General features: G+C 35.2%; 1 protein-coding gene across 1 annotated transcript in view; it reads right to left on the bottom strand.

Annotated features, from left to right (window-relative positions):
* The window catches only part of LOC150088061 (uncharacterized), a 309,524-nt gene that overhangs the window by 216,731 nt on the left and 73,343 nt on the right, over positions 1–19,450 (bottom strand). Inside the window, exon 3 of the mRNA XM_090369999.1 lies at positions 17,513–17,562. Coding sequence (XP_090226125.1) covers positions 17,513–17,562 — 50 coding nt within the window. The remainder of the gene's footprint in view (positions 1–17,512; positions 17,563–19,450) is intronic.

Below are 19,450 nucleotides of genomic sequence, written 5' to 3' on the forward strand. Positions count from 1 at the left end.
ACAATAAAGGCCCCAATACTGAACCCTGAGGGACTCCACTAATAACATTAGTTCACGATGAGCAGCGTCCATCGATTACCACTCTGTCTTCTCCCCCTCAACCACCCCTTTATCCATAGCAGCAATTTGCCTCCAATGCCACACTGCTCCAATTTGTGCAGCAGTCTTCCATGTGCAACAGTATCAAAAGCCTTTCTAAGATCCAAGTATATAATATCAAAGTTATTCCCTGCTTCCAGTTCTTTTGTGACTGCATCATAGTATACAATCAAATTGGTCAGGCAAGACTTCCCCTTAACAAAACCATGCTGTGTCCGAGCTATAACTGAAGTCTTGTCTAGATGATCCTGCAGTGCTTCTTTAACCAGTGCCTCCATTAATTTTCCGGGAACAGAAGTTAAACTCACAGGTCTATAATTACTTGTGTCAACCTTTGATCCTCCCTTGTGAATTGGGGTCACATTTGCACATCTCCAGTCCATGGGTACCTCCCCTGAGTCCAAGGAAGTAACACTTCACCAAAGGAAAAGACTATTGTTACTTATTCTCAACGGATATTCCACCACCCTATCATGGGTGATGGAATATCATGGCAACTTGTTCTGAAGGTATTCACAATGAGATATAACTTAAACGATGCTGCCTTTGCAAAAATTTGCTAATTCAGAGATTAGCTGTGTACTAATACGATGCAGTTGCACTAACCTGTATGCTGTCTAATTCTCTCACAGCCCGAGGTTTAAGCCCTTAAAGCATTTTATTCGGGTGGCCTAAAAAAAATAAATAAATAAAAAAAATTAATAATAATTAAAAAAAAAAAAAAAAAAAGCCAGAAATCGCAAGACTTAAGAACCTGAGACCCAAGTCCAAGAACCAGAAAATGCTGAGAAAGGATGTGGTCATCATCAAATATGGCCTGAAACAACTGTTTTACAAATTGGGAAATGTATGGTGGAGCTCCATCCTGCATAAAAACAGCTGTGTTGAAACATATCTCTCACTCTTGAAAGGCAACAGTAATCATACATGTATTATTTTAACTGCACTAGAGCTTGTCAGGCATATTTGTATGTCACTCACACTCACATTGTATATGTGTACAGTCAGTCCTCGTATAACACGTGTTTACATTACACGAATTTGATCATACACAATTTATAAATAGGGGAACGATATCTTATATAACACGATCGAATTCACTTATGCACGATTCGTCTTTGTGTTTACAAGAAATGGCAGTCGAACGCGGAATCACCCCAACTGAACGCAACACAATAGGAATGAAAAGAAGATTCTGAAAATGTATTTATGTATTTTATATCAGTGAAGGGGAAACACATTTCCCCATAATAACGTAAAAACCAATACAATTCCAGCTATCGGTATAATCACAAATGCAATTAGATCGAGTTTACTACCAGTTTATAACAGATTCCACTAGCAGAAACACAACTGGAAATTGTTTTTATTGTTTTATGGTAGTAACCCCCAGAAATGTGCTTTAATAAAATGTGAGCTACTGAGGTGTTCATAGTGTGTATCTGCCTTTACGGTGTTGTTTATTCAGTTGCTACACACGTGCGCAGCTTTGTTTATGTGTATCAAGCGTGCCTCCTCGTTTTGCAATTGTGCTTTATTCCCTAAAAATGAGTAAAATACTTAAAATGTATGAAAAGGAAGCATCCTGGTGAAGACACTACAGATTCAGGGAGAAAAAGAAAAGCAATATTGATCAACAGAGACGGGGTGGGTCAAAAATTCTTACCCGGGAAAATCTGCAGTGGCCTCATACTAGCGTTTATGGCCAAAATCACACCGGCCCACCGGGGTTTCCCCAGTAAGGCTTATGGCCAGTCTGCCTCTGTCGATAGAGAAAAAATATGAAATTGTAACACTTTGAGCGAAATGAAAGACCATGAGATATTGCATGTGCTACAGGCCTAAATGAGGCATCGCCGCGAATTAGAAAGATGCATAAAAACAACTTTCAATAGCAGGAATAACTCAAAGTGTAATTAAAATCCATTAGATCAAGAAACAAAGAAGTGGAAGAGATGGAATGGCTGTCATCTGTTTCGATAGAAAATCAAACAAAAAAAAAAAAAAAAAAAAAACAAGTTTGTTTATGATAGAAGCAAAAGCATTAGCAATATTTTATTACGTAATAGTCGTAATAAAATACATAAGTAGTTTATTACGATTATTTATTGTTTGGTAATGGTTTGATTACAAATGTGTGTTCAATTTTGGGTGGTCAGCACCTAACCCTATTTTTCCCATAGGGCCTTTGTTTATATTGCACGATTTTGCATTGCACGAGGGTTTCTAGGAACATAACTATCGTGCTATACGAGGACTGACTGTATTTGCTTTTGGAAAGAAGCTAAAATTATATATATAAAAAAAATACCACATGGAAATAATCCATAGTAAAAGAGCTCGTATCAACAAAGAAAAAAATCTATATCTATAATCAAGTTTACTTTTTCTTGCTTCTCTGGTCACATCTGCTTTTATTACATCTAAGATACATAAGTAGACACTCGATTTTCCAGGACAGATGGTAAAAAAAAAAATCCCAGATAATCGATTTCCCAGTTAATCAAAAATACAGAAGTCCCCGACATACATATGAGATATGTTCCAGGACTTCTTATGTAAGTCGAGAATGACTAATAACATATTGCTACTATATTATTATTGACAAATATGAATTCAGTGCAATACTTGTTAATATCTGACCATTTTCAAACATCCTTATTATTTTAATTTTCTGATCCAAATCGATCGCTTTCTTTTTCTTGGTAAATTTACTAGTACGGCTGTCACTTATTCTCTTAGGTAACGGTCAAAATAAAATTTTTTGTAAAGAAATTCACAGGGGTTAAGGTGAAAATCACCATTATCACATTTTACTAAAGCACATTTCTAGAGGTCACTACCATAAAACAATAAAAACAATTTTAACTTTCTGTGTTATTGGGCTTTTCTGTTAGTGCATTAATTATAAATGGGTAGTAAACTCGATCTTATTGCATTTGTGATAATACCAATAGCTGGAATTTTGTGGATTTTTACGTTATTATGGTGAAATGTTCCCTTCACTGAAATCTTCAGTCATATAAAAAAAAATAATAAGGAACTTCTTTTCTTTCCTATTTTTTGCTTGTTACTCTGTATCTCAATTGTGCAATTTGTGCACGCCATGATCTTCATTATTGATTACTTATTATTTTTTTTTGTCTGTTGTAAATTTTACAATCCTAAAAAAAAAAAAAAAAAAAAAAAAACATTTAGTGAAGTCTGAAGTTGCATAAGTCGGGGATTACTGTATTGAAAAATTGATGTTGCGTGTAGTTTGGTCACCAACGTTATAATGGTTCATTAAAGATTTAATGGATGCACTATTTTCAAGCTTTTGAATAATTTCAAGTTTTTGTTTAACTGAAAGTGCAATTTTGTGTTTACCCATCATTTTTGCGATTTCTAAACAAACAAAAAATATTTACTATAAAAAAAAATTTTGACATCTCTGACATAAATAATGAAACAAATTTGTCTTTTTACAGGGCAACAGAACACAATTGACGCGATGCATTAAAATAAACTACACATTTCTTCTCTCTCTTTTTTTTTTTTTTTTTTTTTTTTTTTTTTTTTTTGAGCAGTAGGTGTGAAGACAGCAGGGGTTTCAAGATAATAGGTACATTATCTCCCGATGACGACTTATAACACCGCTTCTTGTCACCTATTTGCGACTTGCAAAACATCTGTTTATACCTATTCCAGTCATTACTTGAATTTTATGATTTCTGGTTGATTTTTTTTTTTAATTTGGAGTTTTGAACCGTTCCAATTAATCCGATCCCAGTAAATCGAGTTTTTGGAATTCCACTTTTTTGGAATTAATTAATTTTTAATTATTTATTTTTTGCTGTTCTTTTGAACATGGTCTGTAAACACTGAATGTCACAAATTCTATCTTGGAACAATTCATGGTTTGCCACCTACCAGCAAAATGAATCACTGAAATTATAACCACCCTATATATATAGGGTGTTTATAAATAGTGGGAATACTTTCGGTAATTTATTGCACAAAGACTAGGAAAGATATCAGTGTCATATACATACCTTGTGAAAGAGAAAACGTGAAAGTTTTTTTTACATCACATCAGTTCACAACGATTCAATGTGGGAACCATGTGTGACAAAGAAAATGTCCACACGGTAATCGAAATCTTGCCATATCCTGTCCAGCATATTCTGTGTGACCGTGGTGGTAGATTCTTAAATTCTTTGCTTTAGTTTCTGGACGTCACGTGGCAAAGGTGGTACATAAACATGATCCTTTATGTAGCCCCACAAGAAGAAATCATTCTTTGTTGAAACCATCTCTCAACAAGGCTATGTGTGTGGTAGAGGTACGACAGGTAACCCCAACTGGCGGTGAATCATGGAACTACATGCCCTGGCAGTAACAAGTGGGAAACTTTCATGTTGTCTTTCACATGGTATAAATAAGTAAATATTATTTCTCTTACTCCATACGCAATAAATTATTGAAAGTGTTTCCACCATTTATAGACACCCTGTACATATATATGTAAATGTATTCATCAAAATAAATAAATAAATATACAGCATAAAATTTAATCCGGCTTATATCACTATTTTAAAGTCCCATCCCAAGAAGAAATAAACCAAAATAAAACCTTTCCTCCTCTTGATTTTAGTTTTGGAAAAGGGATTATAGTGATTAAATTCTAGGTATCATTTATGGTGCAGTTTGTTTATCTCATAGAAATTGTTTCTGATGCAGCTGATAATTCTTTATTTCATGCAGTATTTAAATCAAAGATATGTGGATAGAAATGCCATAACTCAATATCTAGCCATTTGTCGCTATATTCACTTTGGCGTTTTTTAAATTTAATGCTTCTCATCTGCTTTCCTTGCTGGTACATTAAGCAGTGTCTGTTTCGTGTGTATTTATTCAACATGGCATATATTAAAAAAAAAAAAAAAAAAAAAGCAAACTTTGGAAATTATTTTCACTGGAGAAAAAAATTACTAATTTCATTAACAACACCATATTATTATGTTAATATTACATTTATCATATTTATGATACCCAAGATGTTTAATTTAATGAATTTTTTAAAAAATTTCACTTTTTTAATAACATACAAAATAAAGGGTGAACGTACTAAATAAAAACAAATAGTACATTAAAAGTTGCAGATTTTCAACTTACACATAAACCATTGCTTCAAATATACTACTTAAAAAATAAATAAAAAATAACATTAAAACTGAACTGCTAAAATATGAAAAATATCCCCAAAGTTAGTCCCCTAAAAAAGCACCATAACAGGAATTTAATATATACAGTAAAACTTCATAACTCCAGTATTAAAAAATCCAGAATTCAAAAAGATTACAAAAAAAACAAAAAAAAACAACCATGTAAAATGTTAAACAGTCAGTGGCTTTCCTTTCCCAAGCAGTAAACTTAAAAAATGGAAAAGCAATAGTTGCAATAAATTTTAACCGAGCTTTCATCATCTGTTTCTTCAGAAGGTACACAAATTTCCTTATAACTTGTAGTGCCCAACTTTTCCTTCTTATATGGGACATATTTAGCTTCAGTATTGGAGAAATGATACAAGGAAGCAAAGCTTACAGAGAAGCAACTAAAAAAAAAAAAAAATTACAATTCAATTGTCGATTCAGTCTAATATTAGTATTGGCAAAATGAAGCAAGCTCATACAGCATCAGCCAAAAAAAACATCATTTGTCTATCCCCTCTAATATGATCCTGCAACCATTCTCCGATTTCAATTTGTGGCCCCTTGTGTGTGTGTGTTATCCGAGAAAGAATAAGGATGCCATCAGCATTCAGTTTATTCAATGCATTTTAATCACTAATTTCCAAAACTCAAGTCTTTTGTAGTAAGAATACTCTTTTATACCCCTGACTAATCCTGTTGCTCTTCTCTGCACCCTTTAAAACAGATCCACAGCTTTCCTGCTTTCCTAAAATGAAACTTCCAGACATTAGCATTAGCAGAGGCATAAGATGCAAGAAAGCAAGATTATACAGCATAAGCCAAAAAAAAAAAAAAAAAAACCTTTCCATTTCACCCATCCATTCGCTGGAAAAGTTTGTCCACATCTTCTTTGAATTTATTTAAGCTATCAACTTTAGCATTAGTAGAGGCATATGATGCAAGAAAGCAAGCTTATACAGCATCAGCTAAAAAAAAAAAAAAAAAACCACTTCTTATTTCACCCATCCATTCACTCCAAATATTTGTCTAATTCTGACTTGAATTTATTTAAGCTGTCAACTCTACAAGAGATGGAAGTTTTGTTCCAGCAATCAACAGCCAGCTGGCTAAAGGCAAATTTCCAAACATCTAGTCTAGTCTACAGCTGTCTTTTCCTCAATTTGAATTTATGTCCCCTCAGGCAATTAATCTGGGCAAGAGGAAGAATCCCATCATCGTGGAGCTTGTTCTTGCTATTCTAATCACCTCCTTATCTCCGCTAAAAAAATTCCTGTATATCACTGACAAGACACAATGAGCTACTCTTGCAGATTGTCTACACTGCTCAGAAAATTTCATATCTGACTGCACAATTATCCCCAGGTCCTTTCCATTCTCTACCACCCTGAGTAGTACCACACAGTTGATACGTTACTGTGGGGTTACTGCTACCCTTATGCAGTACTTTACATTTGTCAATGTTAAACTTCATTTGCCACCTCTCAGCCCATCTGCTCAACCTTTCCAGATCCTGTTGCAGCAGCATAGTGTCAGTAGTGTCCTTGACAACCCTGCCAACCTTCGTATCGTCCGCAAACTTGGACATTAAGCTTGATATACCATCATCAATATCATTTATAAATACAGAGAACAATAAAGGACCCAATACTGAACCCTGAGGGACTCCACTAATAACATTAGTCCATGAAGAGCAGTGTACATTGATTACCACTCTCTGTCTTCTCCCACTCAACCATCCCTTTGTCGATAGCAATTTGGCCCCCAATGCCAAACTGCTCCAATTTGAACAGCAGTCTTCCAAGTGCCTTCTATCAAAAGCCTTCCTAAGATCCAAGTATATGATATCAAATTTATTCTTTGCATCCAATTCCTTTGTGACCATATCATACTAACCAATTAAAATGGTCAGACAAGACTTCTACTTGACAAACCCATGATGTGTCTGAACTATAAATGAGGTCTTGTCTAGATGATCCTGTAGTGCTTCTTTGGCTAGTCTCCCCATTAATTTCCCTGGAACAGAAGTTAAACTAAAAGGCCTGTAATTACTTGTGTCATCCTTTGATCCTCCTTTGTAAATTGTGGACAGATTTGAACATCTCCAGTCCATGGGTACCTGCTTGAATCCAAGGAAGCTCTCATAATTATGACTATGGGTATGCTTACTTCTTTTGCTGCCTCCTTTAATATAACTGGATAGATCCCATCAACCCAAGGCACCTTTCTTACGTTTATCTTCAACAGTTTCGGCTCCACTTTGCTCTTAGTTATTACAAAATCATTTAGCTCACTGCCAGAGTTTAATACACTGACATTTCCTTCCCTGATTAGTTCCTCGCATGTACATGCAAAAATACTCATTCAGTTTGCTAGCTACCTGAGAAGAATCATCAACAGTTGAACCATCGATATTAAGTGGACAAATGTGATTCATCCCCTTCCTTCTGGAGTTCACATAAGTAAAGAACTCTTTGCTGTTTTTCTTTGCAGCCTCTGCCAAAGATTTCTCGTAATCTGCCTTTGCCTGCCTAACCTCCTTTGTGACTTGATTAAAGAACAGCTTATATCTACCATAAGTTTCTGTGTCACCTATTAATTTATATGTATCCCATGCATTTTTCTTCTCTGACAAATGCCTCATCAATTCATCTGATATCCATTTAGACCTAAATCTTGAAGAATATTTCTTAGTTGGTATGAAAAGCCTAGTAGCTTCCGAGATTAATTCTTTTAATGGTTCCCATTTAGAATTTGCTGTTGGTAACATCATCAGCTAGTCCCATTGTATAGAATTTAAAAACTATCTCAGACCAATGTAGTCACTTTTACGAAAGCAAAAACCCTTCCCTTTACCCCTGATGATAGTTACTTCTTTGAGTAAATCCCACATTGAAACACTGTGATCAGTGCTACCTAGTGGTTCCTCTATCTGTGCATTCTTAATGCATGAATAATGACTGCTGATAATCAGATGTGGAGTGTTACTCCCTCTGGTTGCCTCTCGAACATGTTGCTATTGAAAACATGTCATCCCATAAATCCAGAAAAGCCTTGCTAGTGTGCGAGTGTCCAACCCACAAATTCCAGTCAATATCCGGGAAGTTAAAATCCTCCATTATAAGACACTCTGATTTACTTTCCCACTCTATTGCTCTGTATAATTGTTCACTGTGCTCATCAGAGTCATTAGGCCTATAGCAAACTCCTCTCCTCATTTTTGCTTTTCCAGTGCTTATGTCACACCAAACTGACTCAATACTGCACTATCCATCTATGTCAAGTGGATGCACTTATTTAGATCTTATGTGTTTCTTAACTAATAGTATAGCCCCTCCTCCCTTCCTATGATGGCTATCCTTTCTGTACACATTGTACTCCCGAAATTCCAATTCTGCATTCCTTATATCTGTGTGACACCACGTCTCTGATATCGCAACGTCTGCTTTTGATGTTTTGACCAACACCTCAATTCATCAAATTTATTTACCAAACTCCTAGCATTGGTGTACACACAAGTATACATGCACCTGTTCATATTCTTAGCTACCTTAACACAGCTGATATATTTACTTGTTCTCTGAAATTCTCTGCTCCTTGTTTTCCAGACTGCTGCTCATTTCAATAGAAGCAGTGCAAGAATCGTTTCCACCTCTGCCAGCAGCTCTATTAGTCCGTGTAACTCCCCAGGTTAGCAGTTTTCCGACCAACCCAACGCTGCCTCGATATCATTAGCAAATAATCTTGCACCCTTTCTATTTAAGTGTATCTCATCCCTGTAGAAGCAGTCTCTCCTGTTAACAAGCACAAACCAGGTTGAAAAAAATTCTACCACCTAATCAATTTGGCCATGGAGAGATTGTGCAAAAATTGCACAATCTCTCCGGGGGCCAACTTGATTGACAAGGCTCTCATCATACACTCTCTGCTATTCTATCTGGTCAGAATTGCAGACACTTTCAATTTTAGCCCTAACTCACGGCTTTTTTTCAACGCTAACCTGTACGTGTTAAGTAATTCACTGTTCTCCTACTCTTAATATCATTAGTGCGAACATGTACAACAGTATCACCTTTTGTGCTCTTAAAAGATGATATCTGCTCTACAACGTCATCAACTTTTCCCCCTGATAGACATACCCTGGTCCTGTTTGTTCCACCTATACTTTTAGACCAATATATTCCCAGTTTTCCCTTTGTGAATTGGGGATATATTTGCACATCTCCAGTCCATGGGAACCTCCCCTGAGTCCAAGGATGCCCTCATAGTCATGGCGAAGGGCCTGCATATTCCTTTGCTGCCTCCTTTAATATAATTGACCAAGAGCCTTTCTTATGTTTAACTTCAACAATTTCTCCTCCACTTTGTTCTGTTATTACAAAATCATTTAACTCACTGTAGAGTTTAATAAGCTTCTGGGCTCCATTTCCCTACAGAATTCCTCATGCGTGAATGTAGATGCAAAATACTCATTCAGTTTCACAGCTATCTGAGCAGGATCACAAACGTCAAACCATCGATATCAAGTTGACCAATCTGATTCATCCCCTTTCTTCTAGAGTTTATATAAGTAAAGAAATCTTTGCTGTTTTTCTTTGTGTCCTTTGCCAAAGATTTCTCATAATCTGCCTTTGCTTACCTAACTTTGTGCCTTGATCTACCTTCATCAATATTACATAAAGATTTTGACAATGCTCCTTGTATCCCTTCAGATATAAGACTAGCTTATATCTACCATAGGTTTCACAGTGTCACCTGATTTGTATGCATCTCATGCATTTTTCTTCTCTGCCATGAGTCAGTTCATCTGACATCCATTTGGGCCTAAACCCTGAACAGTATTTCTTAATTGGTAAGAAAAGCTTAGTAGCTTCCAAGATTAATTCCTTAAATGCTTACCATTTCGAATTTGCTATTGGTAACATCATAAGTTGGTCCCACTGTACAGAATTTAAAAAATCTCTGAGACCACTGTAGTCACTTTTATGAAAGAAAAAAACCCTTCCCTTTACCCCCGATGGTAGTTACATCTTTAAGTAAATCCCAAATCAATACACTGTGGTCACCGCCACCTAGTGATCCAAATGCTGAAGGAACACTGCTTGGTACTGGTCGTCATTAACTACTCTCTCACTACTGATATATCATCTGTAGATTTTGACAATGCTCCTTGAATCCCTTCATTAATGTCATTTAGGAAAATCAAAAACAACAGTTCCAGCACCATTTGGCGGACCCCACTAGTCCAATCTTTACAAAATCATACGTGTTTCCTTCAGTATACCATTTTTATTGATACCCCTATATTGTATTTTTAATTATTTTTCCAACTGTTGAAGTTAGACTGATAGGTTTTTTGTTACTCACTTTGCTCTTAGAACTGCTTTTATGGATTGGTGATTTGGTGACACACTGACACATCACCAATTCAAAGGAACAATCCTGAAGTCTTCATAATTAACCTTGATGATTCAATTAATTCTCTTGCTATTTCCCTCAATTTGGTATATACCATCAATACCAGGAGCCTTACTTGCGTTTAGGTTTAAAATTTTTTCCACCAAACAATCTTCTGTAATTTCAATATAACTAATTACATGCTGCTCAGTTTCACTCGCATGGTATCCCCTCTCTGTGAACAATCTTTCACATGTAAAGGTGGATGTGAAGTACCCTGTTCAGTTCATTGGCAACATCAGTTCGGTTATCTACAACTTTCCAGTATTCATTAAGAAATGGTCTGATCTGATATATTCTTTTCTTTCTTTCTTTTTTTTTATTCATTATGTGAAGAACTCCTTGCCACTGTTCTTTGCTCCCTTAGCAGCCATTGATTTCTCATAATCAGCCTTCACCGGCCTAACACTCTCTGTGATACTATAACAAATCAATTTATATCTGTTGTAGGCTTCAGTACGTTTTGTTGCACTCACACATGCCATCATTTTCTGTCATATTAAACTGGCCAGCTCCACATTCATTCATCCAACATGCTATATTTTCTTAACGTACACATGTATTCGTGCCTTTTGTGATGACTTATTTAACTCATTGTCACTCACTCATACTCTAGACGGAAACAAATACACTCAGTGGCACCTGTGAGAAACTTTAATTATAAAAAATTAATTTTGAGCTTTTTTTACTGAATTGAAAACTGTTTTATTAATTATGATTTGCTAAACTCAATTACAATATGTCAAAGAAAAACAACTGTGAGAAACCAATAATGAATTACAAGATTTTTTTTTTTTTGGCATTCAATATATATACCAGGTGACTAATATCATCTGTTTCCTGTACTCAATTCTGTGGCATCTAGAGATACCAGTGAAAGCTATCTAATCTTGCCAAACAGCTGTAATTTTGCTGGCTTCATAAAAACTAAACATGACCAGCTGACAAAAACACAAGATGTTCATGTGATATCTGCCAAATGCCATGTGAGTGTTTGTGTTTCAAATTGGGGGATGAGTAACCTAGAAAATTCTAAGAAATACAATAAAAATATTATATTATTGGTTTCTCTTGTTTACTTTTGTTCAATGTTTTGTAATTGAGTTTGGAAAATCATAATTATTTTTTTTTATAATTAAAACAAAAAATGTGTTCACAGATGCTATATGAGCATATATAGTATTACTATTTAGTAGTGGCAAACGATAAAGGAAGCAATCTTATACAGCATCAGCCAAAAAAAGATATATAAATAAATAAAAAACTGTACTTTTTTTGGAAAAAACATTCCTTTTTCAATTCCTACTATTAGTTCACACTCTCCCTATATATATTTATATATCTTGTTCAAATTTTCAATCTTTAATAAAATACTTTTTATTCATCCACTCAAGTTCAAATAAATTTTTTTAAACTTGTAGTGGATGACACTTGATGTTAATACAGTTTTTTCAAATATTAATTCATTAATTAAATTTAATTAATTAATTTTAGTTTTATATGGGAGAAAAAAATTTCTCTTATATAAGATATTTAGCAGGATATAAATTTAGGAATAAAATTGAAATCAACAGGCAGTAGCTCAATCGGTAAAATGCAAGGATTTCAGTATTTTTCACGTGAAGGTGAAGAATGCGAGTTCAATTCTTGCGAAAATCAATAATTTTTTGATAAATTTTTGTTATTCATCCACTCAAGTTCAAATACATTTTTTTAAACTTGTAGTGGATGACACTTGATGTTAATACAGTTTTTTCAAATATTAATTCATTAATTAAATTTAATTAATTAATTTTAGTTTTATATGGGAGAAAAAAATTTCTCTTATATAAGATATTTAGCAGGATATAAATTTAGGAATAAATACCGTCAGTGGCGAAGCATGTAGATCGCTGGAAAAAAATTTCTTTTTTCATTCTGGGTTCTAGTCTGAGTCAAGGAGGGAACAAAATGGAAAATGAAACATGTGAATAAAAATAATAGTCCAACACCATATATAGAAAGGAAAATGGAAAATTGCAAGGAAATTCGCTTTCTATTTTGCCACATAATATTGTGATTCTGTCATATGTATATACATATTTATATTAATTGTAATTATTTAATAAAAAGTAACTAAAATAAAATTTTTCTTTGTTGACCTAAGTAGGAATTGACTTTAAAAATTTTTTTTTTTATATTACTTGTTTTATTATAAAGTGCCCTCTCTTCCATTATTCCAGTGAAACTTTGAAGCAGTAATATGAAATGAAGTCAAATAAAAATGAGATTGTCTAAATTTATATTACAATTTAAAATTAATTGATTTCAATTAAAATTTAAATTACACACTGCCAGGGGTATATTTAGCGATGTTACTTATGCTTCGGTTGAACAATATGGCACATTGGATGGCCATGCACAGAAGCTAAGGTTCTATGATATTTAAAGTGATAGGTGCATCTCCAAAACTAGTGTAATGCAATATCATTCATTCCTTAGAGCACACAGTGCCTCTTTAGCAGAAATTCAGTAGCTTACAGAAAAGATGTTAGTAGCAAAATTAATATGTTCAATGCTACATACAAACCGAGACTTTACCTAGACAATACTTACTACTTAAAGACAATTAGTTCATTAATTACTATTTAACAACTTCTTTTTAAAGTCAACTTCAAAATTAGTAATTCACAACTATTTCAGGTTGTTTCTGTCAATCTAAATATGAAATAAAGACAAACTGTATTTCAAATGCAGATTAACATAACTCTGAAATAGTTTTGAAACAGGAACATTTTCTTAAAAAAGTACAGTAGACTGTCGAAATAACAGCATGTTGAGATGGGATGTTTACATACGGCACAGATGTCTTGCAGTGCTGAAAAAAGAAAGTGGCAAGTCGTGATTACTGTATTTGTTTATATCTGCCATTTTCAAAGTGAATTCTGTACTGATAACATGGATTATACCGCTGTTTTACATTTATTTTAAATTAAAAACCCCTCACTATGGCTCCTAAAGCTGATAAACATCATACAGAGAAGAAAAGAAGAACAACATTAAAGCTTAGTGACAAACTTGATATAATCTAAACTATTACATCAGGGTCACATGGAATATTAATTCATATTGTGTCTGTAAATTGCATGCATTCCTGGTTGATTTGCCTGTTTTGCTGGACGAAAAACCCCAGTTTCTGGGGGAAAAAACCTTGCAATCTATGTCCAAGACCCACTAACTCAGCCACAGAGTGAAAAACACAGAGTGATAGCACATTGCATTCCACTTTCCATTTTGAAAAACCTTGTCCGGCTCAATCAGCTTCAACTTCTCGAAAATCTGCTACCAATTCCTTAAATGCTGATCTCCAGTGGGGTAAGGACAACTTAGTTGGTTTCAATCCTTCTAAAACTCAGTCTTGTCTTATATCTCGCAAAAAAGGATTCTTCTGCTCCTATGCTTATCTTTAGTGACATTCCGATTTCTAGGAAAAATGATATATCTCTTTTGGGGATTACCCTGACTTCTAATCTTTCTTGGCATAAGCACATTACAAATATTGCTTCCTCCGCATCTAAAAAACTTGATTTTCTCTTTCGCTCTCGGCGTTACTTTTCTTCCAAACAGCTGCGCACTCTGTATAAATCGCAAATCTGCCCTACCATGGAATATTGTTCCCACATCTGGGGTGGTGCCCCCAAAACCTCTCTCAGGCTTCTTGATTCCATTCAGAAGAGGGCAGTTAGGTTCATTAACGACTCATCTCTAACAGAATCTCTCCACTTGCTGTCTCATAGATGTACTGTTTCTGCAGCATGCCTTTTCTACAGATACTTCCATGGGTTTGGCACCTCCGTAGCCAGGTGGGAAGGAGCAGCAGTGCGTAGCACACGCTTCTTGATTAGACCGGGGTTCGAGCCCGTCACCACCAAATACGGAGGATGCGGAAAGGTCCGAAAATGACCACCGAATATCCCGGAGCAATATGGCCTTAGTTGCTAATGTTCCTAAAAACCAAATAACAAACAAACTTCCATGGGCACTGTTCTGAATTGGCTTCTATAATTCCTGCTCTCTCTTTCAAAATAATCCGAACACGTGCCGCCACCAGCCAACATCCATTTACTATCAACTTCAAACTCACAGAAAACTTTTCATCTTCCTTGTTTATTCATTCAACTGCCGTTTTCTGGAACAACCTTCCTTCATACATATTTTCTGAAAATTACAGTCTGCAGAAGTTAAGTCCAATGTCAACAAATATCTTCTTTCATCTTCTCAACCTCCAACTCAAGCACGATACTAAGTACTACAGGTTCTAATACCGCTCGTGTTTGGGGTTTACATAAAAAAAAAAAAAGCCTATAAAAGTTTCACGCATCATCGACAGGATTCAAACCGGGCTCTGTCCTTCCCACACCAGGCCTTTTCCACCCGGTGTAGGAAGGACAGTGACGATACCACTGTGCTACCCACACAGACTAAACTTGATATAATAAAGAAAATAGAACGGAGCATAAGCAGAAGTGTATTAATGGCAGAATATAACATTTGATCGTCAACATGTTTATGTTTATTAATGTGCAGTTAATGAAATTGCATTCTTAATCTTTCTGTTTCTTATTTGGACTCATTATTTCTGCATTAAATACATTATAAATAAAACTTTCTAGATAACAGAAAAATTGAAATAATGGCACCTTGAATCCCCAAAGGTGCTGTTATTTTGAAAGTCTACCGTATTTAGCATTAAGATTACAACTCATTATAGTTGAAACTTTCAAATCTGGAGACTCTAGACCTCAGCCTTATCAAATCCTGGAATTTTTCAGATTATCAGTGATCATATTACATTCATAAAAAAGGGGGGGGGAGGCAAAAAATATTTCATTTCTATCAAGTAATTGTACATATTACAATACTAGTGTAGCCTCATTTTTGAGAAAAAGGAGTAGTCATTAAAGTAAAGTAAAAATAAAATTATTTCTCCTTCCAAAATATACTATACACAATTTTTTTTTTTTTTTTAGGAGCATTAGCAACTAAGGCCATATTGCTCCGGGATATGCGATGGTCATTCCCTGACCTTTCCGCATCCTCCGTATTTGGTGGTGACGGGCTCAAACCCGGTCTAATCAAGAAGCACGTGCTACGCACTGCTGCTCCTTCCCACCTGGCTACGGAGGCGCCACTATGCACAATACTGTATATTTTAGAAGAGTAATAAGCAAAAAGTTTCACACAATTGCTTTACTGAAGTCCTAACACCTAACGGTGAGCATCTTTAACAACAGAACCTTTTCCACAACACAGACTGTCCTGTGCATGCCTTTTGAAAGACTAAAATCCTCTGCACTATTTAATTTTGTTTTGGCAAGATACAAGCAATTGTAAATGGCGAAATCTGCTCGGTTGAGAAATAACAATGTAAAAGTATTTAGCGTACTGTTCCTCAGTCTAATACTACATGTACGAATTTTTTTTTTTATTATTATTATTATTATTTTTTTTAATGTAAACCCCAAACACGAGAGGTATTAGAACCTATAGTACTTAGTGCCGTGCTTGGGTTCGAGGTTGAGAAGACGAAAGAAGATATTTGTTGACATTGGACTTGAACTTCTATAGACTGTAATTTTCAGGAAATACGTATGAAGGAAGGTTGTTCCAGAAAACGGCAGTTGAATGAATAATTGAGGAAGTTGAAAAGTTGGTTCTGTGGGTTTGAAGTTGGACAGTAAATGGATGTTGGCTGGTGGCAGCACGTGTTTGGACTGTTTTGAAAGAGAGAGTGGGAATTATAGAAGCCAATTCAGAAGAACAGTGCCCATGGAAGTATCTGTAGAAGAGGCATGCAGCAGAAACAGTACGTCTATGAGAGAGTGAGTGGAGAGACTCTGTTAGAGATGAATCATTAATTAACCTAACTGCCCTCTTCTGAATGGAATCAAGAAGCCTGAGAGAGGTTTTGGGGGCACCACCCCAGATGTGGGAACAATATTCCATGGTAGGGCAGATTTGCGATTTATACAGAGTGCGCAGCTGTTTGGAAGAAAACTAACGCCGAGAGCGAAAGAGAAAATCAAGTTTTTTAGATGCGGAGGAAGCAATATTTGTAATGTGCTTATGCCAAGAAAGATTAGAAGTCAGGGTAATCCCCAAAATAGATATATCATTTTTCCTAGAAATCGGAATGTCACTAAAGATAAGCATAGGAGCAGAAGAATCCTTTTTTGCGAGATATAAGACAAGACTGAGTTTTAGAAGGGAACTTAGTTGAAACAAGACAACTTAGTTGAAATCAACTAAGTTATCTTTGTCCCACTGGAGAATTACCTGAAGATTGGCATTTCAGGAATTGATCACAGATTTTCGAGAAATTGAAGCTGACTGAGCAGGACAAGGTTTCTCTTACTATTCCATTTCTTACTATCAATAAGTCACTAATCCTGTTCATGAGTAGCTATTATACAATCACACAAGCCTAATAAATTTCTCTGTTATTGGAGCACAGTAAAAATTTACAGTTTTGAGGACACCCTGCAGAGTCAGCTTTAATGCAGAATGGTTAATCCAAGAACTAAATTTGTTGATTCTTAGGTTGCTTGCCAGATTTGGCTATTTTTTTAAAAATAGTTCGAAAATGGATTGCTCAATCTGGGAGGTCCAACTGTACTAACTAGAAAATTAAATTAATATTAATAAAAATGATTGAAAAACCAAATGATACAGCTAGCAGAGATTTTTATGATTATATTCTTAAAGATCAATCCTAATGAACTTACTATTGATGTGAAGCCTCTACACTTGCTTGCTGACAAATGAGATACTGGATCTAATAAACAAACAAAATATTAGAAAAACATACTTAACTGTAAATTATGCAGATAGTAATTAAGATAAATAACTTGATTCAATATTTGAAAAGCCCTTTACATAAATCTGCATAATAATGATTTTTTTAATAATAACTAGGAGGCTTCGCCCTGCTCGCTTTGCACACCAACCCCCAGGGGCACACTTTGCTACGTAAAATGTAGAAGTATGACAGAGTAAGTCAAATCTTTTCTACATAAGAGTCAACACCTGTCGAAACACACTGATGTTCTTCCTCCCCCCCTTTTTACTCCCATCCTTCAGCTATCTCTCTCTCTCTCTCACTCATGCTTTTTTTTTCTCTTTTTGTTCTCTGTCAGGAAGCTCAGGGGCAACCCCTGATGGAGGGCAACCAGAGTAGTGTGGACAGCCTGGGCTACCTCCCAGTAGTGGTGGTGGCTGCAACGTGGAGTCCCACTTGGGGCCCTGCAGTCCCAAGTGGTATGTTGGTATGTTTGGTTTTGATTGGTAAGTGGTTTTTGGTATGTTTGTATACACACAAAGTGCCCACTGACTTCCCATGCTTATGTCTGCCCACCTATCAAGTTGTAACAACTCAACTCCAGTAGACAGATTTTCATGCCATCCCAAATTTCATCAAAACTAGACAAAAAATAAATCTAGAGAATATTTATTTTTTCATGGATATCATAGGTTATCCATATATTACATACAGCCAAAGCACTGGATGTTATCTTTGTCCATTCAATCCTTCAATTCTAAACTAAAGGAATGAACAAATAATAGGGTGGATGCACAGAAAAGAAAAGTTCTTTGTTTATGCAGTGTGCAGATGAAAGTTTTCTTTTTGATGAACTGCGTTTTTATAAAATATAAAATAATGAATTATTATTATGTTTATTATATTAATCTATATTATTATAAAGAATGATTGTAATTTTTTCCCCACAACATACTTTTATTAATCATCCATATTTTGATGGTCTTTTTCAAAGTAGTCCCCATTTGATAAAATGCACATACTCCAATGTTTCTGCCATTCTTCAAAAATATGGTGGAAGCCATTTTTTGACACGCATCTGAGAATTGCTTCCAATGTCTTTACAACTTCTTCTGATGACTGGAAACATTTTCCTCACAGCTCCTTCTTTAACTTTGGAAATTAAAAAAAAAAAAAAAAAATCACACGTGCAGGGTCAGGGCTGTAAAGTGGATGAGGTATACATTTCACATTAATGTTGGCTAAGTACTTGATGACAGTATGATCAGTGTGAGGTCTTGCATTGTCATGATGCAACATCCACCCACCTATGTGCAGTTGTCGCCATTTGTGACAAATGTGATCCCCCAACGTGTGCAGTAGTTCTGCAGCAAGGTCCCATAACAGTCATATGAAAAGGCACAACATGCTGGTAAAGCATTCCTTCAATGTCAAAAAAAAAAAAAAAAAAAAAGAGAGATGACCATAAATTTTCCTGCAGAAGCCACAACGTTTGCTTTTTTCGATGTTGGCAATGACACAGACCAGCGTTTCCCAAACTGGGGTCCGTAGACTAGTTCCAGGGGTACACAAAATAGTGGTTGACCATATACATATATATATATATAAATGCATATTAAATGTAACCTCTTAAAGGATATGTTTAAAAAGTTACATATGATGAAGATGAATTCTGTTGATGAAAGGGTTTCAATGAGAAAAAAAAAAAAGTTAATAAATCAGGTTTGACAGATGCACATAAAAGTGCAAAGCAGCATTAAAGGATGCAAGAGTATATATAAGTTTGTATTAATATATTGAATAAAGTATGCATAAATGAATGTGAAAGTTAACCAAAGTAACAGTAAGTAGAAGGGTGTGGAAAGTAAAAAAAGAAGTGTAGTAG

Source organism: Mastigoproctus giganteus, chromosome 3 (assembly GCF_048544385.1).
Source record: "Mastigoproctus giganteus isolate SK-2022 chromosome 3, ASM4854438v1, whole genome shotgun sequence".
Lineage (NCBI taxonomy): Eukaryota > Metazoa > Arthropoda > Arachnida > Uropygi > Thelyphonidae > Mastigoproctus > Mastigoproctus giganteus.